The sequence below is a fragment of the Hemitrygon akajei genome, chromosome 18, assembly GCF_048418815.1.
Source record: "Hemitrygon akajei chromosome 18, sHemAka1.3, whole genome shotgun sequence".
Classification (NCBI taxonomy): Eukaryota; Metazoa; Chordata; class Chondrichthyes; order Myliobatiformes; family Dasyatidae; genus Hemitrygon; species Hemitrygon akajei.
In genome coordinates, this window is record NC_133141.1 from 35,933,387 (window position 1) to 35,951,208 (window position 17,822).

The following is a 17,822-nucleotide window of genomic DNA, read 5'->3' on the forward strand; positions in this document are numbered from 1 at the left end:
AAGAGAGAGAAAGAGAACTGGAGTAAAATTATAGATAAGGATGGGGTAAGGGGGGGCAGTGGTATCAACGGAGGTCTGTGAGTTGGATGTTCATGCCAGCAGGTAGGAGGCTACCTAGGCGGGAGATAAGGTATTGCTCCATCAACCTGCGTGTGTCGACGGATACAGTATATCACCTCAGTTGACTCGCAGGTGAAGTGGTGCCTCACCTGAAAGGACTGTCTGGGGCCTAGGATGGTGGTGAGGGAAGAAATGTGGGGGCAGGTGTAGCACTTCTTCTGTTTGCAGGGATAAGTGCCTGGAGGGAGGTCGGTGGGGAGGGATGGGGGGGATGAATGGACAAGGGAGTCGCGTAGGGAGCGATCCCTGCGGAAAGCCGAGAGTGGGGGGGGGGGGGGGGGAGGGGAAGAGGTGGCTAGTGGTGGGATCCCGTAGGAGGTGGCGGAAGTTGCAGAGGATTATACGTTGGATTATACTGTATCCGGTGCTCCCGATGTGGCCATTTATACATTGGGGAGACCTGCCACAGACTGGGAGACCATTTCGCCGAACACCGGCACTCAGTCCTTCAGCAGTGGCGGGATCTCCCTGTGGCCACACACTTCAATTCCACAGACCACTCCCACTCCAACATGTCTGTCCATGGCCTCCTCTACCGTCAAGATGAGGCCACACGCAGGTCGATGGAGCAATACCTTATCTCCTGCCTAGGTAGCCTCCTACCTGCCGGCATGAACATTCAACTCACAGACCTCTGTTGATACCCCTGCCCCCCTTTACCCCATCCCTATCTATAATTTAAATCTGGTTCTCTTTCTCTCTCTTTTCCCCCCCTCACTATAATCTCCCCCCAGCCCTACCTTTCTTTCTCTTTTATTTCCCATAATTCTCCACCTTCCCCCAGCCCATTTCCCTCCAGCCTATCACTTCCCAGCTCTCTACTTTATCCCTCCCCCCACTTCTTATCCCCCCTCGACCATCCCATGTTACTTCACTCCTGATGAAGGGTTTCGGACCGAAACGTCGTCACTACCTCCTCCTGTAAATGCTGTCTGGCCTGCTGAGTTCTGCCAGCATTTTGTGTTTTTCTCTTGAATATGAGACCGATTGATAAGCTGTTTAACTTTTTCCAATGATAACTTAGAACACGCTAACTGTCCGAATATGTGACACAATTTTTCTGTATTTTTTTCAGAATTAAATTGGATACTGAGCATAAGAGAAACTAGTAAGTTGTTTCACTTTCCTGATCGTGTCTTACTTTGAAACTATCTCTACTCCATACACACACTGTCATGGCCCCAAAGAATCAAATAGGACTGTTGGAAAGACTGAGTGTTCTCTCCAAATTCCTTGTCTTAAAGCACAGGGGTAATCCTTGCCCACTGTTACAATATCTTCTTAAAATGTTAATATTAACACAAATTGTGAGAATGCTGCTACATTAATTGGCTCAAGATTTTGGCATGAAGAAACTTCTCTATATCATCACAAAGAATAGAGCTTTCATGGCTCTTCATACAGAGGGGAAGTTTTCACTATTGCCTTCATTAAACACCAGCACGAGAAATAAGATTTGGCCATTCAGCCCTTTTTGATGAATGAGTTTTGATAAAAGGGTCTTAGAGTGATAGAATAATAGAAACAGCCCCTTTGGCCTGTCTAGTCCATGCCAAACTATGTATTAATCTGCCTGGTCACATCAACCTACACCCGGTCCAAAGCCCTATATATCCCTCCCATTGATGTACTTATCCGAATTTCTCCTAAATGTTCAAATCCATCCCACAAACGGCTGTGGAGGCTGTCATTGGGTATATTTGAAACGGAGGTTGATAGGTTCTTGATTGGAAAGGGCGTCAAAGTTTATGGGAAAAAGGCAGGAAAATGGGGTTGAGAGTGTTAATAATTCATCATTGATTGAATGGCGGAGAAGACACAACGGGCTGAATGGCCTAATTCTGCTCCTATGTCTTATAATCTCTTCGCACAGATGTTGCCTGACCTGTTGGGTGTTTCCAGCAATTTCTGTTTCCATTCACCCCTCATTCTCTCCGACATTAAATAAGATCATGTCTGATCTTTCATTCGGCATCACTTTCCTACAAAAGCTCCATATCCCTTGATTCCCCTGATAGCTAAAACTCAATCAGTGTCTCTCATACTTTAGGTGTTCAACACAGGGAATCAGGCTACTTAATCGAAAAAGACATCTTGGTGGAGGAATTGAAAGATACAGTTCAAGATTAGCACTATTTGTCACATGTACATCAAAGCATATAGTGAAATGTGTTATCTTGTATAGACCATAAGACACAGGAGCAGAATGAGGCCATTCAGCCCATCGAGTCTGCTCTGCCATTCCATCAAGGCTGATCCATTTCCCTCTCAACCCTATTTTCCTGCCTTCTCCCTGTAACCTTTGATGCCCTCTTCCCACAACCCCCCATTCACCATTCCCCATTCCCTTTTCCCTCTCTCTCACCTTTTCTCCTTGCTTGCCCATTACTTCTCTCTGGTGCTCCTCCCCACTTTTCTTTCTTCATTGGCCTTCTGTCCTCTGCTATCAGATTCCCCCTTCTCCAGCCCTGTATCTCTTTCACCAATCAACTTCACAGCTCTTTACTTTACTCTCCAACCCCCCCCCCCCCCCCCCGGTTCACCTATCACCTTGTGTTTCTCTCTTCCCTCCCCCCCTTAACTCTACTCCTCATTTATTTTTTTTCTCCAGTCCTGCCAAAGGGTCTCGGCCTGAAACATTGACTGTACACTTTTCCACAGATGTTGCCCGTCCTGCTGAGTTCCTCCAGCATTTTGTGTGTGTGTTGCTTGGATTTCCAGCATCTGCAGATTTTCTCTTGTTCATTCACTTTAAAGATGCATTTATTAATGGGGTGTTTAAAATCACATTGGGCATAAATAGGATCTATGCACACAAGTTCAGGTGAGAGGGAAGAGGTTTAATAGGGACCTTGCAGGCAAATCTTTCACCCACAAGGCTGTTCCACACTTGGAATAAGCTGCCAGAGGAAGGGGTTATGGCCGGTATATTAAGAACATTAAAAATTACACTTGGACACGTTGGAGATGCTTAGAGATACGGGCCAAAGGAGGGCAGGTGGGACTTCCATTGCTGGTAATCCTGGTCAGCATGCATTAGTTGGGCCAAAGGGCCTGTTTCCATGCATTATGACTCTAAGTGTATCTGCATTTCACTTTGTGTCTGTCTTTCACACTTTAAGTTTGGTGACACCCAAAACTTCTCAGTGTGTCAGATTGATACGTCAGGGCTCCCATGTTTTGTGCATCCTGGAAAGCAGTTTTTGGCATTCCCAAAAATCTCCATGTGATCCTATTCCCTTAATTTAGGAGAAAACTAGATTAGATGATTGGGGATAGGTCCTGCATATTGCAGTGGAGTGAAGCAGGGTGGTGCTAATTACAGCTAGATGTTGTGTTTGTTTTACTTTTTAAAAGATTGGTGTAGTTGGGGCTGGTGCTGAGGATTGTCAGAAGATACAGTAGGATATAGGTCAGTTGTAAATATGAGTGGAGAAATGGCAGATGGAGTTTAGTCCAGGCAAGTGTGAAGTTCTGCACTTTGGGAGATCAAAAATCAAAGGGAAGTAAACAGTTAGTGGCAGGACCCTTAATAGCATTGATGTATAGTGCGATCTTTGGGGTCCAAGTCTTTAGCTCTCTGAAAATGGCCTCAGAAGTTGACAGAGTGGTGAAGGAGGCATATATCATGTTTGCCTTTAGTCAGGGATTGAGTTTAAAGGTCAGGAAGTTATTTTTCAGCTTTATAAAACCCTGGTGAGGCTGCATCAATTTTGGTCACTCCATTATAGGAAGGATGTGGAGAGGGTTCAGAAGAGGTCTACAGGATTAGAGAGCATGGAAGGTTGAAGAAACTTCAGTTGTTTTCACTGGAGTGGTATGGGCAGAGGGGAGACTTGATAACTGTTTATAAAATTATGAGAGACACTGACAGAGTAGACAGCTAGTATCTTTTTCCCAGGGTTGAAATGTCAACTTTTGGAAGGCATTTATTTAAGATGAGAGGGGGAATGTTGAAAGGAGATGTGTGGGGTAAGTTTTTGTAGCATTGCCTTTTGAAGATGTCCTGGATACAGGGGAGGCTAGTGCCCATGGTAGAGTTGCCTGAGTTTGCAACCTCTGTAGCTTTTTCTGATCCTATGCAGTGGCCCCTCCAGAGCAGACAGTGAGCAACCAGTTAGAATGCTGTCCATGGTACATCTGTAGAAATTTGCTAGAGTCTTTCATGACCTAAAAAATCTCCTCAAACTCCTAATGAAATATAACTGCTGTCATTTCTTCTTTGTAGTTGTATCAATATGCTGGGCCCAAGATAGATCTTCACATACATTGACACCCAAGAATTTGAAACTGCTCACCCTTTCCACTTCTGATCCCTCAATGAGGCTGGTGTGTGTTCCCTCGACTTTCCCTTCCTGAAGTCCACAATCCATTCCTTCGTCTTATTGACATTGAGTGCAAATGTTGTGACACCACTCAACCAGCTGACCTATCTCACTCCTGTGTTCACGTGAATTAACATATCACAGATTTTTGGTTTCATTGCATTTTGGGAAATATCCCAACTTTTCTGGAAATGGGGTTTGTACATTGTGTTTTATAGGATTGATTTTATATTTTTATTTATTGTGTTTTAATGCTTACTGTGTATTTTTTATGCTGCATCAGATCTGGAGTATCAATCATTTCATTTTCCTTTACACTCGTGTACTGAGGAATGACAATAAACAATCCTGAATCTTGAATTTTAAGAGATTCGGTCCTGATGTAGGCAAGTAGAGTTAGTGTAGATAAGCGTTATAGTTGTCATAGATGGGCTGAGCCCAATGGGTTTGTTTCGGTGCTGTATGATTCTCCGATCAATGAAACATCTCAGAACATTATTTACCTTTCCTTTTGCTCTGAATATTAGATTTTTGGATTAAATTACTAGCAAAAAAAATAAAGTGCTTAAAATTGTATTAAAGATTCTGCCTTTTCAATCTCAGTTATGATCTTGTTTCACCAGTGACAGTTTTTACAGACCAGAAAGGCAGGATTGCTTCTTCGGTCGATGGGCTGACAAAGCTCTCTGCAGAACAGAGGCTGCCGCTCCTCAGCATGGTCCTCGAAACTCTCGGCAGCAGTGAAAATCTCCCAGTTCTTGATGCAATGGTTTGTACCAGACACCTTCTCTCGACATTGCAAGGGATCTTGGCTTTGTGCATGGGAACTATGCAGGATGTGGTCTTAAATCTTTACTGAATCTCTGCACTGTTGATTGATGTTAAAACCAACACCAACATCTCTTAAGACACTACAGATCATCAAATGTGAGTGAGGCCACACTTCAAGACTATTTCTCAAAACATTTTTATGCTTATCAAGAATTAGGATCAAATTTATTCACCATACACATTTATATGTATTAGGAATGTGCTGCGGTGTGTTGGTCAGGCTGTGACATGCAACAAAAAACAGCAATGTTTGACAATTATAAAGAATAAAGATAAACAATTATATACCAAATATATAAGCATAGATATGGAATAAAATGTGCATAAATACCAGCATGCATTTACAATGTAAACAGCATTACAAAAAGGAATTTGAACTGTTTACTGTGCAGTGATGCGGGGGGGGGGGGGGGGGGTGGAGGGGAAGTTGGTGGTAATTACAATGGTTGATCCGATTAACTACCAGGGGAAAGGAACTTTGAAGATGGAGTGAAGTTCTTGTTTTAATAGTCCTGAGATTGTTATTTCTAAACTAGCACCCAAGGTGGCAGCCACGGTGTTTTGGCATCTCATCTCAAACAAGAAGTTGCATGAAATTTATCCTGGGTAGGATTGCAGCACTATCGTCCAGGCTGTGCATTATGGCAGGCTTTCAAAACCTTGGAATTAATTGCAACATTAGATATTTTTCTAGGGAACATTGTTTAATGGTTCTTAAAAATATAAGGAGTGGAGAAATAGGAGTGGAGCAAAGCATGGGAAAGGCTTCAGGGGTAAATCCAGAGGAAATATCTGGAGCTGGCAGCCCTATGTTGAGTTCAACTTTGATTGGTAACTCCTATGACCGTACTGGTGTCAAACTGTACTGGTCTCTTCCGTTCCTTTGCATTCATCGGGTGCATGGAGAGGGGGGGGCGTACTGCATGTACACCCAGTGGCCATTTTATTGGTGGTTGTCCAATGTGTCCAACAATGAAAGGAAAGCCCATCTGTTGAAGCGGTGTACCGGGGTGTGGCCACTGTCGCATGCAAACAGCTACTTGGAGCCATAGGTGATAGCTGAGTGTCTGGTGGGAGCAAAGGTGAGCGAGCTGCCCTGGATTGGACACAACCAGCTCCTTCACCAGAGGGGCGACCCCTCCCTGGACCCTCCATTTTACTATGTCTCATAAAGTGTAACACATATTTAATTGAGTTACTGTTGCCTTCCTGTCAGCTTCAACTAGCCTGGTCATTCTCCTTTGTCCTCTGTCATTAAAAAGGCATTTTGCACACAGAACTGCTGCTCACTGGATGTTTTTGTTGTTTCTCACACTGTTTTCTGTAAACTCTTGAGACTGTTGTGCATGAAAATCCCAGGAGATCAGCAGTTTCTCAGGTACTCAAACCACCCCATCTGGCACCAACAGTTCTGATGTTTGGACTGAACAACTGAACCTCTTGATCATTGAGCCACTTTAATGCATTGCGTTGCTGCCACATGATTGGCTGATTAGATATTTGCACTAACAAGCCGGTGTACAGGTGTACCTAATAAAGTGGCCAGCAGATACTGGAAATCCAAGCGACACACAAAATGCTGGAGAAACTGTAGCTGCTGTCTGGCCTGCTGAGTTCCTCTGGCATTTTGAGTGTGTTGCCAGTGAGTATGTGTCATCTTCTAAGTTAATTTCAGAAGAAGGCTCGTAATATCAACTTCCATCCACCTGACCCGGTCTTATAGCAAAATTACAGGAGATAATTTTTGTTGTTTGTTTAAAGTTAAAGCCAAATTAATATCACAGAGACCCTTTGCTGTTAACAGCTCAGAAGAGGGAAAACATTCTATTGCTCAGCACAAGGTCTGTGGGTAATAACGGTGTCAGATTGTCTCACATACAAATGACAAGGCCAAATGAATATCACATAGACCTCTTGCCGTTAGCAGAGAGCAGATGTATTAACAAGAACAACTATGGTGGGGGTGGAATACTTCATTGATGCAGAATGGGAATTTGTGTTCACTTTTAGCCACAGAACAGCTCAGAAGAATATACTAGATCCCTGCATTGTACACTAAGTGGCTACTTTATTAGATACCTCCACTACGTAACACAATGGCCACTGAGTGTATGTTCGTGTCTTCTGCTGCTGTAGCCCATCCATGTCAAGGTTTGACGTGTTGTGTATGCAGAATCTCTGAGATATTCAAATTACCCTGTGTGACATCAGCAATCATTCCATGGACAAAGTTGCTTAGATCACATTTCTTCCCCATTCTGATGTCTGGTCTGAACAACAACTGAATTGCTTGACCATGTCTGCATGCATTGAGTTGCTGCCACGTGTTTGGCTGTTTAGATATCTGCATTGACGTACAGGTGTACCTAATAAAATGGTCACTGAGTGTAGATCAGAAAAGAGAAAATGTTGTACTGCTTAGCATGAATTCCATTTCTGTAATCAATAGAACACTTGGAAATTATTCCTTTGTCCTGACCTTGCCACATGTTTCCAGCTGGAGCAGATGCATGAAGGTCTGCAACCTGATCTTCAAGTGCTGGATCTGATGGAGGAAAGGAGCAGAGCCAGTGTGGAGAAGATGCTGGATCTGTTGGGAATTAAGAAGGCTGATCCACCTGGACAGCCCCTCACCTTAACTCAGGATCAGAACAGCATCATCCAGGCAGTAAACTTTCTCATCCAATCACTCAGTGGTAAGTTTTGAAGTCGTTTAATCCCACTCAGCAAAAGTATCAACCCTTGCCTTCAGCAGTCTCAGCACTGATTTCTGAAAGTCCCTCCTTAAACCTCTCCCCTCACTACCTCACTGATCTCCCCCGAGGACCCTTTGAAGACAAGTGATGCAAGTGTGGAATGAGCTGCCAGTGGAAGTGGTAGATGGGGGTTCAAATGCAACTTTTAAGATAAGTTTGCATAGGTATCTGGATGGGAGGGGTTTGGAGGTCTTTGACAAGTGCCGCACATGAGGCTGCTTAGCAAGATAAGAGCCCACGGTACTACAGGAAAGATACTAGCATGGAGAGAAGATTGGCCGACCGACAGGATGCAATGAGTGAGAATGATGGGGATCTTAATAGCTTAATCTGCTCCGATGTCTCATGGTCTTATGGAGGGATATGGTTCAGTAACGGTCAGATTAAACTGTACAGCAGATCAGGTCAGCATAGACAAGGTAAGCTGAAGGGTGTGTTACTGTGCTGCAGAAGTCTATGTTCTCGGTGTCCTTTAACTCTTCCGTGAACATATTCACTTGTCCCAATATTTCCTCATTGTCTAAATGTCAATACATTTTGACAGCATACCTGTAAATTATCTTGGGGGATCGGTGCTATTAAGGTGCTATGGAAATGCACATGGTCGCAGTGTGAAATAGCTGACAGTTGCCTATGCATTGATTTGTACCATAACCAGAGGTCACATGGGTGTAACTGGGCTGTGCAGGCTCATTGGCCCGGAACATCCTCTTACCCTGCGGTATATCCAAAAAAATGTCTAAGTCAAGCTTATTGTCACATGCGTAAGTACATGTCTGTACAGGTGCAATGAAAAACTGACTTGCAGGAGTATCATGGGTACATAGTATCTGATATCTGATGCGAGGGAGTGCAGCGTCGCAGAAACAATCATTCCGTATAGACTGGTAAAATAGCCGACATTTCCTGGTGTTTGAATACATATCCCTAAATGGGGCCGATACCTGATGAAGGGTCTTGGCCAGAAATGTCAACTATTCATTCCTGACCTGCTGAGTTCCTCCAACATTTTGTGTGTGTTTCTCTGGATTTCCAGCATCTGCAGAACCTCTTGTCTCTTTGAATCCCCTCGTCAAATGTTAGTAAGCCCGGGAAATGGACATAGCAGGGAAACTGGAAAATTGGCTGTGTAAATATGGGATGTCTATTCCAATTACGGACAGATTACTGACTCCACTGTTTCATTTGTCTTGTGGTGCTGTGGTGCAGTGTCACAGCATTATTATAGACCTAAACCTCTCAGTGTGCAATGTCAGAGAGGGATTTCCATATTGTACCAGGAGATCTCCACCTGACCTGGAGTGAATTGCAACACGATTCATTGGCAGAGCATAATAAACACTCTGTTGTGCAAACCCAGGACAGGATATCATCCGTTTGATGATGTGCTCATAGGATTAAGGAGACAGAGTCTATACTCTGGAGTTTAGGGGAATGGGAGGGCATCTCTTTGAAACAGAGGAAATTCTTCTGGGGCTTGGCTGGATCATTGTTTTCCCTGGCATGAGGGTCACAGTCTCCGGATAAAATATTAGTCATTCAGGACATATGAGAAGAGATTTCTTTGCTTGGATGGTTGTGAATCTTTGCAATTGTGTCCTGTTCCTGTTCCTGACCATTGACAGAAGGTGTGTGTGTGTTTGCCAATGGGATATATTGAGTAAGTGATTGAAAAAGCTGCAGGAAAAAAGCATGAAGGAGGTGTGGGATGGGATGAAGATCATCACCGGATGTGGTGCAAAGCGGGGGGCAAACATAAGTGGAGATGTGGAGAAAGCGAACCAGCTGAACAACTTCTTCAATAGGTTCGACAGCACAATCTCACCCTCACTGCAGAACTCCACACCAGGCTTACTTCCCTCACAGGATAATATCCACTCACAGGAGACCTGGCCCACGTCCAGGTTTACGGCTGCACAGGTGGAAGGTCAACTGAGGAAGATCTGTACCAGCAAGGCGGCTGGACCGGATGGAGTTTCCCCACGATTACTAAGGGCCTGTGCGACTGAACTGGGAGAACCACTACAGCGCATCTTCAACATGAGTCTAGATCAGAGAAGAGTACCCAGACAGTGGAAAACATCTTGTATTGTCCCGGTACCGAAGAAACCACAACCAAAGGAGTTGAATGACTTCAGACCTGTTGCCTTGACGTCGCACGTGATGAAGACCATGGAGCGGCTGATAATACAGAATCTGAGGCCACAAACCAGGCACGCCCGGGATCCGCTTCAGTTTGCGTATAAGGAGAAGGTGGGAGTGGAGGATGCTATCACGTATTTGCTGCACAAATCACTCTCTCACCTAGATGGGGTCAGTTGTGCTGTGAGGATTACATTCCTTGACTTCTCTAGTGCCTTTAACACCATCCAGCCCAAGATCTTAAAGCACAAACTAACGGAGATGGGAGTAGACTCTTACATGGTGGATTGGATAGTGGACTACTTGACAGATAGACCTCAGTATGTGCGGTTGGGAGACTGTAGGTCTGACACAGTGGTCAGCAGCACAGGAGCGCCACAGGGAACCGTACTCTCTCCGGTCCTGTTCACCCTGTACACATCTGACTTCCAATATAACTCGGAGTCCTGCCATGTGCAGAAGTTCGCTGATGACACGGCCATAGTGGGGTGTGTCAGGAATGGACAGGAGGAGGAGTATAGGGAACTGATACAGGACTTTGTGATATGGTGCAACTCAAACTACCTGCGTCTCAATGTCACCAAGACCAAGGAGATGGTGGTGGACTTTAGGAGATCTAGGACTCATATGGAGCCAGTGATCATTAATGGAGAATGTGTGGAGCAGGTTAAGACCTACAAGTATCTGGGAGTACAGTTGGACGAGAAGCTAGACTGGACTGCCAACACAGATGCCTTGTGCAGGAAGGCACAGAGTCGACTGTACTTCCTTAGAAGGTTGGCGTCATTCAACGTCTGCAGTGAGATGCTGAAGATGTTCTATAGGTCAGTTGTTGAGAGCACCCTCTTCTTTGTGGTGGCGTGTTGGGGAGGAAGCATTAAGAAGAAGGACGCCTCACGTCTTAATAAGCTGATAAGGAAGGCGGGCTCTGTCGTGGGCAAAGTACTGGAGAGTTTAACATCGGTAGCTGAGCGAAGGGCGCTGAGTAGGCTACGGTCAATTATGGAAAACCCTGAACATCCTCTACATAGCACCATCCAGAGACAGAGAAGCAGTTTCAGCGACAGGTTACTGTCGATGCAATGCTCCTCAGACAGGATGAAGAGGTCAATACTCCCCAATGCCATTAGGCTTTACAATTCAACTGCCAGGACTTAAGAACTTTTTAAAGCTATTATTAATGCTTTTTGAGCTAGTGATTTAGATGCATATCATATTATTACTGAGTTAAGTATTGTATTGTATGTAATGAGTTTTTGCTACAACAAGTGTATGGGACATTGGAAAAAATGTTGAATTTCCCCATGGGGATGAATAAAGTATCTATCATCATCATCATCATCATCAAAAGGAAATTGGATCCAGAGCTTTAATATTGGACACAGAAAGTAGAAATATTAAGAGTGAATTTTGGTGTAAGGAATTCAAGGCAAATCTCTATAAATACCAGCTCAATTTTAATCCGAGAGTTGCCTCTGATGTTGGTCATTACACTTTATGTGAAAACCATTGTGGTGCAGAAAAGAGTTGGTAGAATGGCCTGAATTTGAGGAATTCTCCTTGAGAGGAGAGGGATACTACATTGTAGGGCAGTCTGAATTGTAATTTTTTTAAAATTTAGAGATACCGCACAGTTACAGGCCCTTTCATCCCCAATGAGCATTCGCAACCCAATTACACCCATTTGATCAATTAACTAACCAACCTGTAAAACTTTGAAACGTGGAAGCAAACTAGAGCTCCCGGAGGAAAGTGGAATGCTCTTCCTGTAAAATGTGGGATTGTAGGGTAGATAATGGTCTCCCTAATGACCAGATCTGTAAGAAGTACACCCAACTTCAGCTCAGGATTGACAAAGTCAAGGAACTGGAACTGGAACTGGAGCTAGACGTACACAAGACTATCCGGGAGGCTGGGAACCTGACTGATGAGACTTTTACTGAGGTGGTTACACCCAGAGTGCAGGCTTCAGATAGTAGGTGGGTAACAACCAGGAAAAGTAAGGGGAGATAGGAGTTAGGACAAGATTCCCCTGTGGCTGAAGAACGGGACCTCCAAGATAGTGATCTCTGGATTACTCCCAGTACCACGTGCTAGTTAGGGCAAGAATAGGATAATGGTACAGGTGATTGAGTGGCTGAGGAAGTGGTTCATGGGGCAATGTTTCAGATTTCTGGATCTTTGGGATCTCTTCTGGGGAAGGTATGACATGTACAGAAAGGACGGGTTACACCTGAACCCAAGGGGGACCAATATCCTAGTGAGCAAGTTTGCTGTTGAGGAGGGTTTAAACAAAGTTGGCAGAAGGAACGGGACTGTGAGGAATGATAAGCAAATGATAGAGCAAAATTGCAATTAGTGAGAAGAGTTGATGTGTAACATGGGCCAAAATGCAAAAGAGTGATGAACACAGGACTGAAGGTGTCATATTTCAATGCATGCAGTATATGGAATAAGATAGATGACCTTGTGGTACAGTTGGAGATTGGCAGGTATGGTGTTGTGGGCATCACTGAGTTGTGGCTGAAAGAAGATTATAGCTGGGAGCTGAAGATCCAAGGATGTACATTGTATCAAAAGGACAGGCAGGTAGGCAGAGGGAGTGGATGGCTCTATTGGTAAAAGTCGAAATCAAATCATTAGAATGAGGTGACATAGGAATGGAAGATGTAGAATCGTTGTGAGTGGAGTTAAGAAAGATTAAAAAGACCCTGATGGGAGTTATTTACAGGCCCCTGAACAGGATTAGAGATATGAATTTCAATGAGAAATAGAAGAGATATGTAAAAAGGCAATGGTACGATAGTCTCAATGAATGTCAATATGCAGGTAGATAGCAAAAATCAGGTTGGTGCTGGATCCCTAGAGAGAGAATTTGTTGAATGTCCATGAATGGCTTTTTAGAGCAGCTTGTGGTTGAACCCACCAGGGGAACGGCAATTCTGGATTCAGTGTTGTGCAAAGAAGCAGATTTGATTAAGGAGCTTATGGTAAAGGAACCTTTAAGAGACAGCGATCATAATATGATAGGATTCACCATGCAGTTTGAGAAGGAGTTGAATGGAAGGAAACACTAGCAGGGATGATGGCAGAACAGCAATGGCTGGAGTTTCTGGGGGAAATTTGGAAGGCACTGGAAAGATACATCCCAAAGAAGAAATTGTATTCTAAAAGGGTGGATGAGGCAAACATGGCTGACAAGGGATGTCAAAGACAGTATAACAGGAAAAGAGAGGGCATATTATATAGCAAAAAATTAGTGGGAAGTTAGTGGATTGTTAACCCGTTAAAAATCAACTGTAGGCAACGGAAAAGCCATAAAGAGAGATCATATTGTGACTCTCGGGTGGCGGGGGCTGGGTGTTTGTTGATAGCCCGTCCCAGCATTCCTAATGACCACTGCTATTTATTGTTCTTGTGTTAAAATGCTTTTGTGAGATTATGGTGGTATGTACAAGTTCATTTATTGTTACATTTTAGCTTGGGTTACACAGTTATTAACATATGTGTTTGGGGGTCACCCTGATTGTACCCGGGGTGTGTGATAATCACTTCTCCTGTCTGTATGAGACTGAGCTGTTCTCTCCCTGGGTCATAACACCCTGTTTGTTTGCTGTTTGACTTATTGACATATACCAACTCTGTCCTTGAGCACATCAACAAGTGTGTAGATAGAGTGACATCACAAAAACAAATAACATTTTTCACCAACCAGAAACCATGGATGAACAGAGAGGGTCGCCTCTTGTTCAAAGCCAGAGATTCAGCCTTCAGGTCTGGAGACCGGGAGGCTTACAGCTCAGCCAGGGCCAACCTGAGGAGGGGGATCTCTCAGGCTTTCTTCTTACAGTATTTTTATTCAGAAGATAAAACAAGATTTACAGAGTGCAACACATAGATACACCTCAACATAAAGTGTGTCCAGTCATATATTGTAATAAAATTGATCAAAATGTTATAGCATATCACATAAAGGCATACCACTCCATAATCAAAAATTTAAAGGTAGGTCATACATCATAAAAGAAATTTTTATATAAAAAAAAGTCAACCCCCTACCAACTACCAAAGAAAAAAGCTGATGGATGATAATGGATAATTAGAAAAAAAAACATATTCGCTTAAGAAGAGAAGATAGAAATATACATAAAAGTCTGTGCACCGTTAAGCTTTATAAATTGGAACAGTGATTTAAGAAAGGTCCCTAGATATCATAAAAAGATTGTTTCGAATTTAAGACTGAGCAGCGGATCTTCTCTAAATTTAAATAAGACATAATATCACGTAGCCATTGAAGATGTGTAGGAGGGGTAGACTCCTTCCATTTAAGCAAGATTGCTCTCCTTGCTAAAAGAGAGGTAAAAACTAAAACCTGTAGGTTAGGAGTATTTAAAGTTATATCTTCATTTGCAATAATACCAAACAAGGCAGTAAGGGGATTTGGGTCAAATTGGACCCTAAAAAGTTGTGAAAAGGTATGGAATACTTCCTGCCAAAACTTTTCAATTTTAGGACAAAACCAAAACATATGAATTAAAGAGGCATCAGCAGAGTTGCATTTATTACAAAGTGGAGAAACGTTTGGATAAAAACTGGACAGCTTCTGTTTAGAAATGTAAGCTCTATGAACCACTTTAAATTGTAGAAGAGAATGACGAGCACAGAAAGATGATTTATTAACCCGTTTAAGAATTTTATTCCATCTTTCATCAGAAATCTGACAACTTAGGTCATCCTCCCAAGCTTTTTTTATTTTATCTAAAAAGTCTTGTCTAGAATCAATCAACAAGTTATAGATACCAGTAATAGAGCCATTAACAAAAGTTTTTAAATTTAAAAGATCATCTAGTAAATTTTTATCAGGACCTATAGGAAAAGTAGTTAATTGGAAACGTAAGAAATCTCTAATTTGAAGGTATCTGTAAAAATGTGTTCTTGGCAATGCAAATTTAGTTGACAATTGGTCAAATGAAGCAAAAGACCCTGAGATAAACAGGTCCCAAAGCCACTTAATGCCCAGTTCATCCCAATCCTTAAAGACTTTGTCAGTCATGGAAGGGATAAAAAAATAATTAAGGAGAATGGGAGATGATAATGAAAAATTCGCTAAACCAAAAGATTTTCTAAATTGAGACCAGATCCTTAAACTTTGCTTAACAATTATATTATCTGTTGTTTTATTTGCTGAAAAAGAAGAGTATGATCCAAGAAGAAAGACAATAGAAGAATTTTTTACAGAATTAACTTCTAAGGAGACCAATGATGGGCAATCTTTACGATAAATATAATAGGACCAAAAAGTAATATTCCTTATGTTGGCAGCCCAATAGTAAAACCTAAAATTGGGTAGGGCTAATCCACTCATCTCTTTACCATCTCTTTATTTCTTTGTAGGTAAACTTTACTTAAATGAGCTTGTTTATTATTCCAAATATAAGATGTTAAAATTGAATCTAAAGAATCAAAGTAGGTCTTAGGAATAAAAATAGGTAAAACCTGAAAAAGATATAAAAATTTAGGAAGAATCTTCATTTTAATCGAATTAATTCGGCCAATTAGGGATAAAGAAAGAGGAGACCATTTAGAAAGCGTCTTTTTCACATAATTCAATAAAGGGTTTAAGTTTTCTTTAAATAAATTCTTGACGTTTTTAGTAATTGTTACACCTCAATTAGCTAATAAATATAATTTGCCTAGATTTCATTTTTTTAGGTACTTACAGGTTAGGCATTTTTTAAGTACGGTACTTCCTTCGTTCCCAAATTTTCTGTCTTCAGATATTTTGGAGAGTTTGTTTGAATTAAACCCTTTTCAAAAAGGGCTTATATCAAAACTTTATAATATAATTATGAAGATACGTTCAGTGCCCTTTGATAAGACCAAAAATGATTGGGAAAGAGAGCTTAATCTTATTATTCCTATTGAGAATTGGGATAGAATTCTTCAATTAGTTAATACATCATCTATATGTGCCAAACATTCATTAATACAATTTAAGGTTGTACATAGGGCCCATATGTCCAAGGATAAATTAGCTCATTTTTATTCTCATATAAACCCTATTTGTGACAGATGTCAATTAGAAATCGCGTCTTTAACTCATATGTTTTGGTCATGTCCGCTTTTGAAAAAATATTGGAAAGATATTTTTGATATTATTTCGGCGGTACTGAACATTGATTTACAACCCCATCCTATTACCGCAATTTTTGGTTTACCGATGATGGACTTACTTCACTTATCTCCTTCCGCCTGTTGAATGATTGCTTTTCTCACTTTGATGGCTAGAAGATCTATTTTGTTGAATTGGAAGGAAATTAATCCTCCCACAGTATTTCATTGGCTTTCTCAAACTATGTTATGTCTAAATTTAGAAAAAATTAGAAGTGCTGTATTTGATACTTCTATTAAATTTGAAAAGATATGGAGACCATTTATTCAATATTTTCATATGATGTAATGGCCCTGTGCCAGGCTTATTGGTTTTTTCAGCTTTAATCGTATGTATGTTGAGAGGATCGGAGTTGATGTCATTGATGTTTATGTATGCTTGTGAGATACTATGAACAGCCCTTTTTTTTTTCTCTTTTTTAAAGTTTTTTTTCCTTCTTTGTTTTTTTTCTTAGATATTAGATTAGTAGATTAGTTAACTTTCATATATAGATTTACTATTTTTTTCCTCTTTTTTATATTATACATTATGGAATATCTAGACTTACCTTGTTCATATATATACTATATGGTTTATGTTTTGGGAAAACTTACTTATACTGTATTCATTCCTTATGTATTCCTTCATGTGTAATGGGAGTCTATATATTTGTAATCCCTTATCAATATTTTAATTGTATTTTATTCATAATATTTTTAATACTAATAAAAAGATTGAAAGAGAGTAATTGTTACACCTAGATATGTAAATTGACTTGTAACAACTTGGAACGGAAATTTGGCATTTGATGACATTTGGTCATTTAAAGGAAATAGCTCACTTTTATGTAAATTCAGCTTATATCCTGAAAAATAACTAAACTGGGAAATTAAAGAAAGAACCAAAGGTAAAGAAGTTTCAGTGTTAGAGATAAAAAGTAAAATATCATAGGCGTATAACGAAATTTTATGAGTCATACCTTCCCTTAGTATACCAGAAATGTCTTTAGATTCTCAAAATGCTATTGCTAAGGGTTCTATAGCTAAAGCAAAAAGTAAAGGACTAAGAGGGCAACCTTGTCTAGTTCCCCACTGTAATTTAAAGGGCTTAGAAATTTGAGAGTTAGTAATAACCTGAGCAGTAGGAGACAAGTAAATTAATTTAACCCAACGAATAAAATTAGGCCCAAAATTAAACTTTTCTAATGTCTTAAAAAGATAATTCCACTCAATCCTATCGAAGGCTTTTTCTGCATCTAAGGATAATATACACTCTGATATTTTTTTGGATGGTGAATAATATCACATTCAATAAATGACGTATATTAAAATGTGAGTGGCAATTTTTAATAAATCCTGTCTGGTCATGTGATATAATAGATGGTAAAATATTTTCAAGTCTTTGAGCTAAGATTTTTGATAAAATTTTTGCATCAACATTTAATAAAGAGATCTGTCTGTATGAAGAACATTCAGCTGGATTTTCATCTTTTTAAAA

The 17,822-nt window shown here is 41.2% G+C and overlaps 1 protein-coding gene across 1 annotated transcript in view; it reads left to right on the forward strand.

Moving 5' to 3' along the window:
- Positions 1-17,822, forward strand: part of LOC140741316 (gasdermin-A3-like) — a 47,640-nt gene that overhangs the window by 26,583 nt on the left and 3,235 nt on the right. The window contains exons 8-10 of the mRNA XM_073071394.1: positions 1,196-1,228; positions 5,069-5,214; positions 7,774-7,972. Of these exons, the coding sequence (XP_072927495.1) occupies positions 1,196-1,228; positions 5,069-5,214; positions 7,774-7,972 (378 nt within the window). The remainder of the gene's footprint in view (positions 1-1,195; positions 1,229-5,068; positions 5,215-7,773; positions 7,973-17,822) is intronic.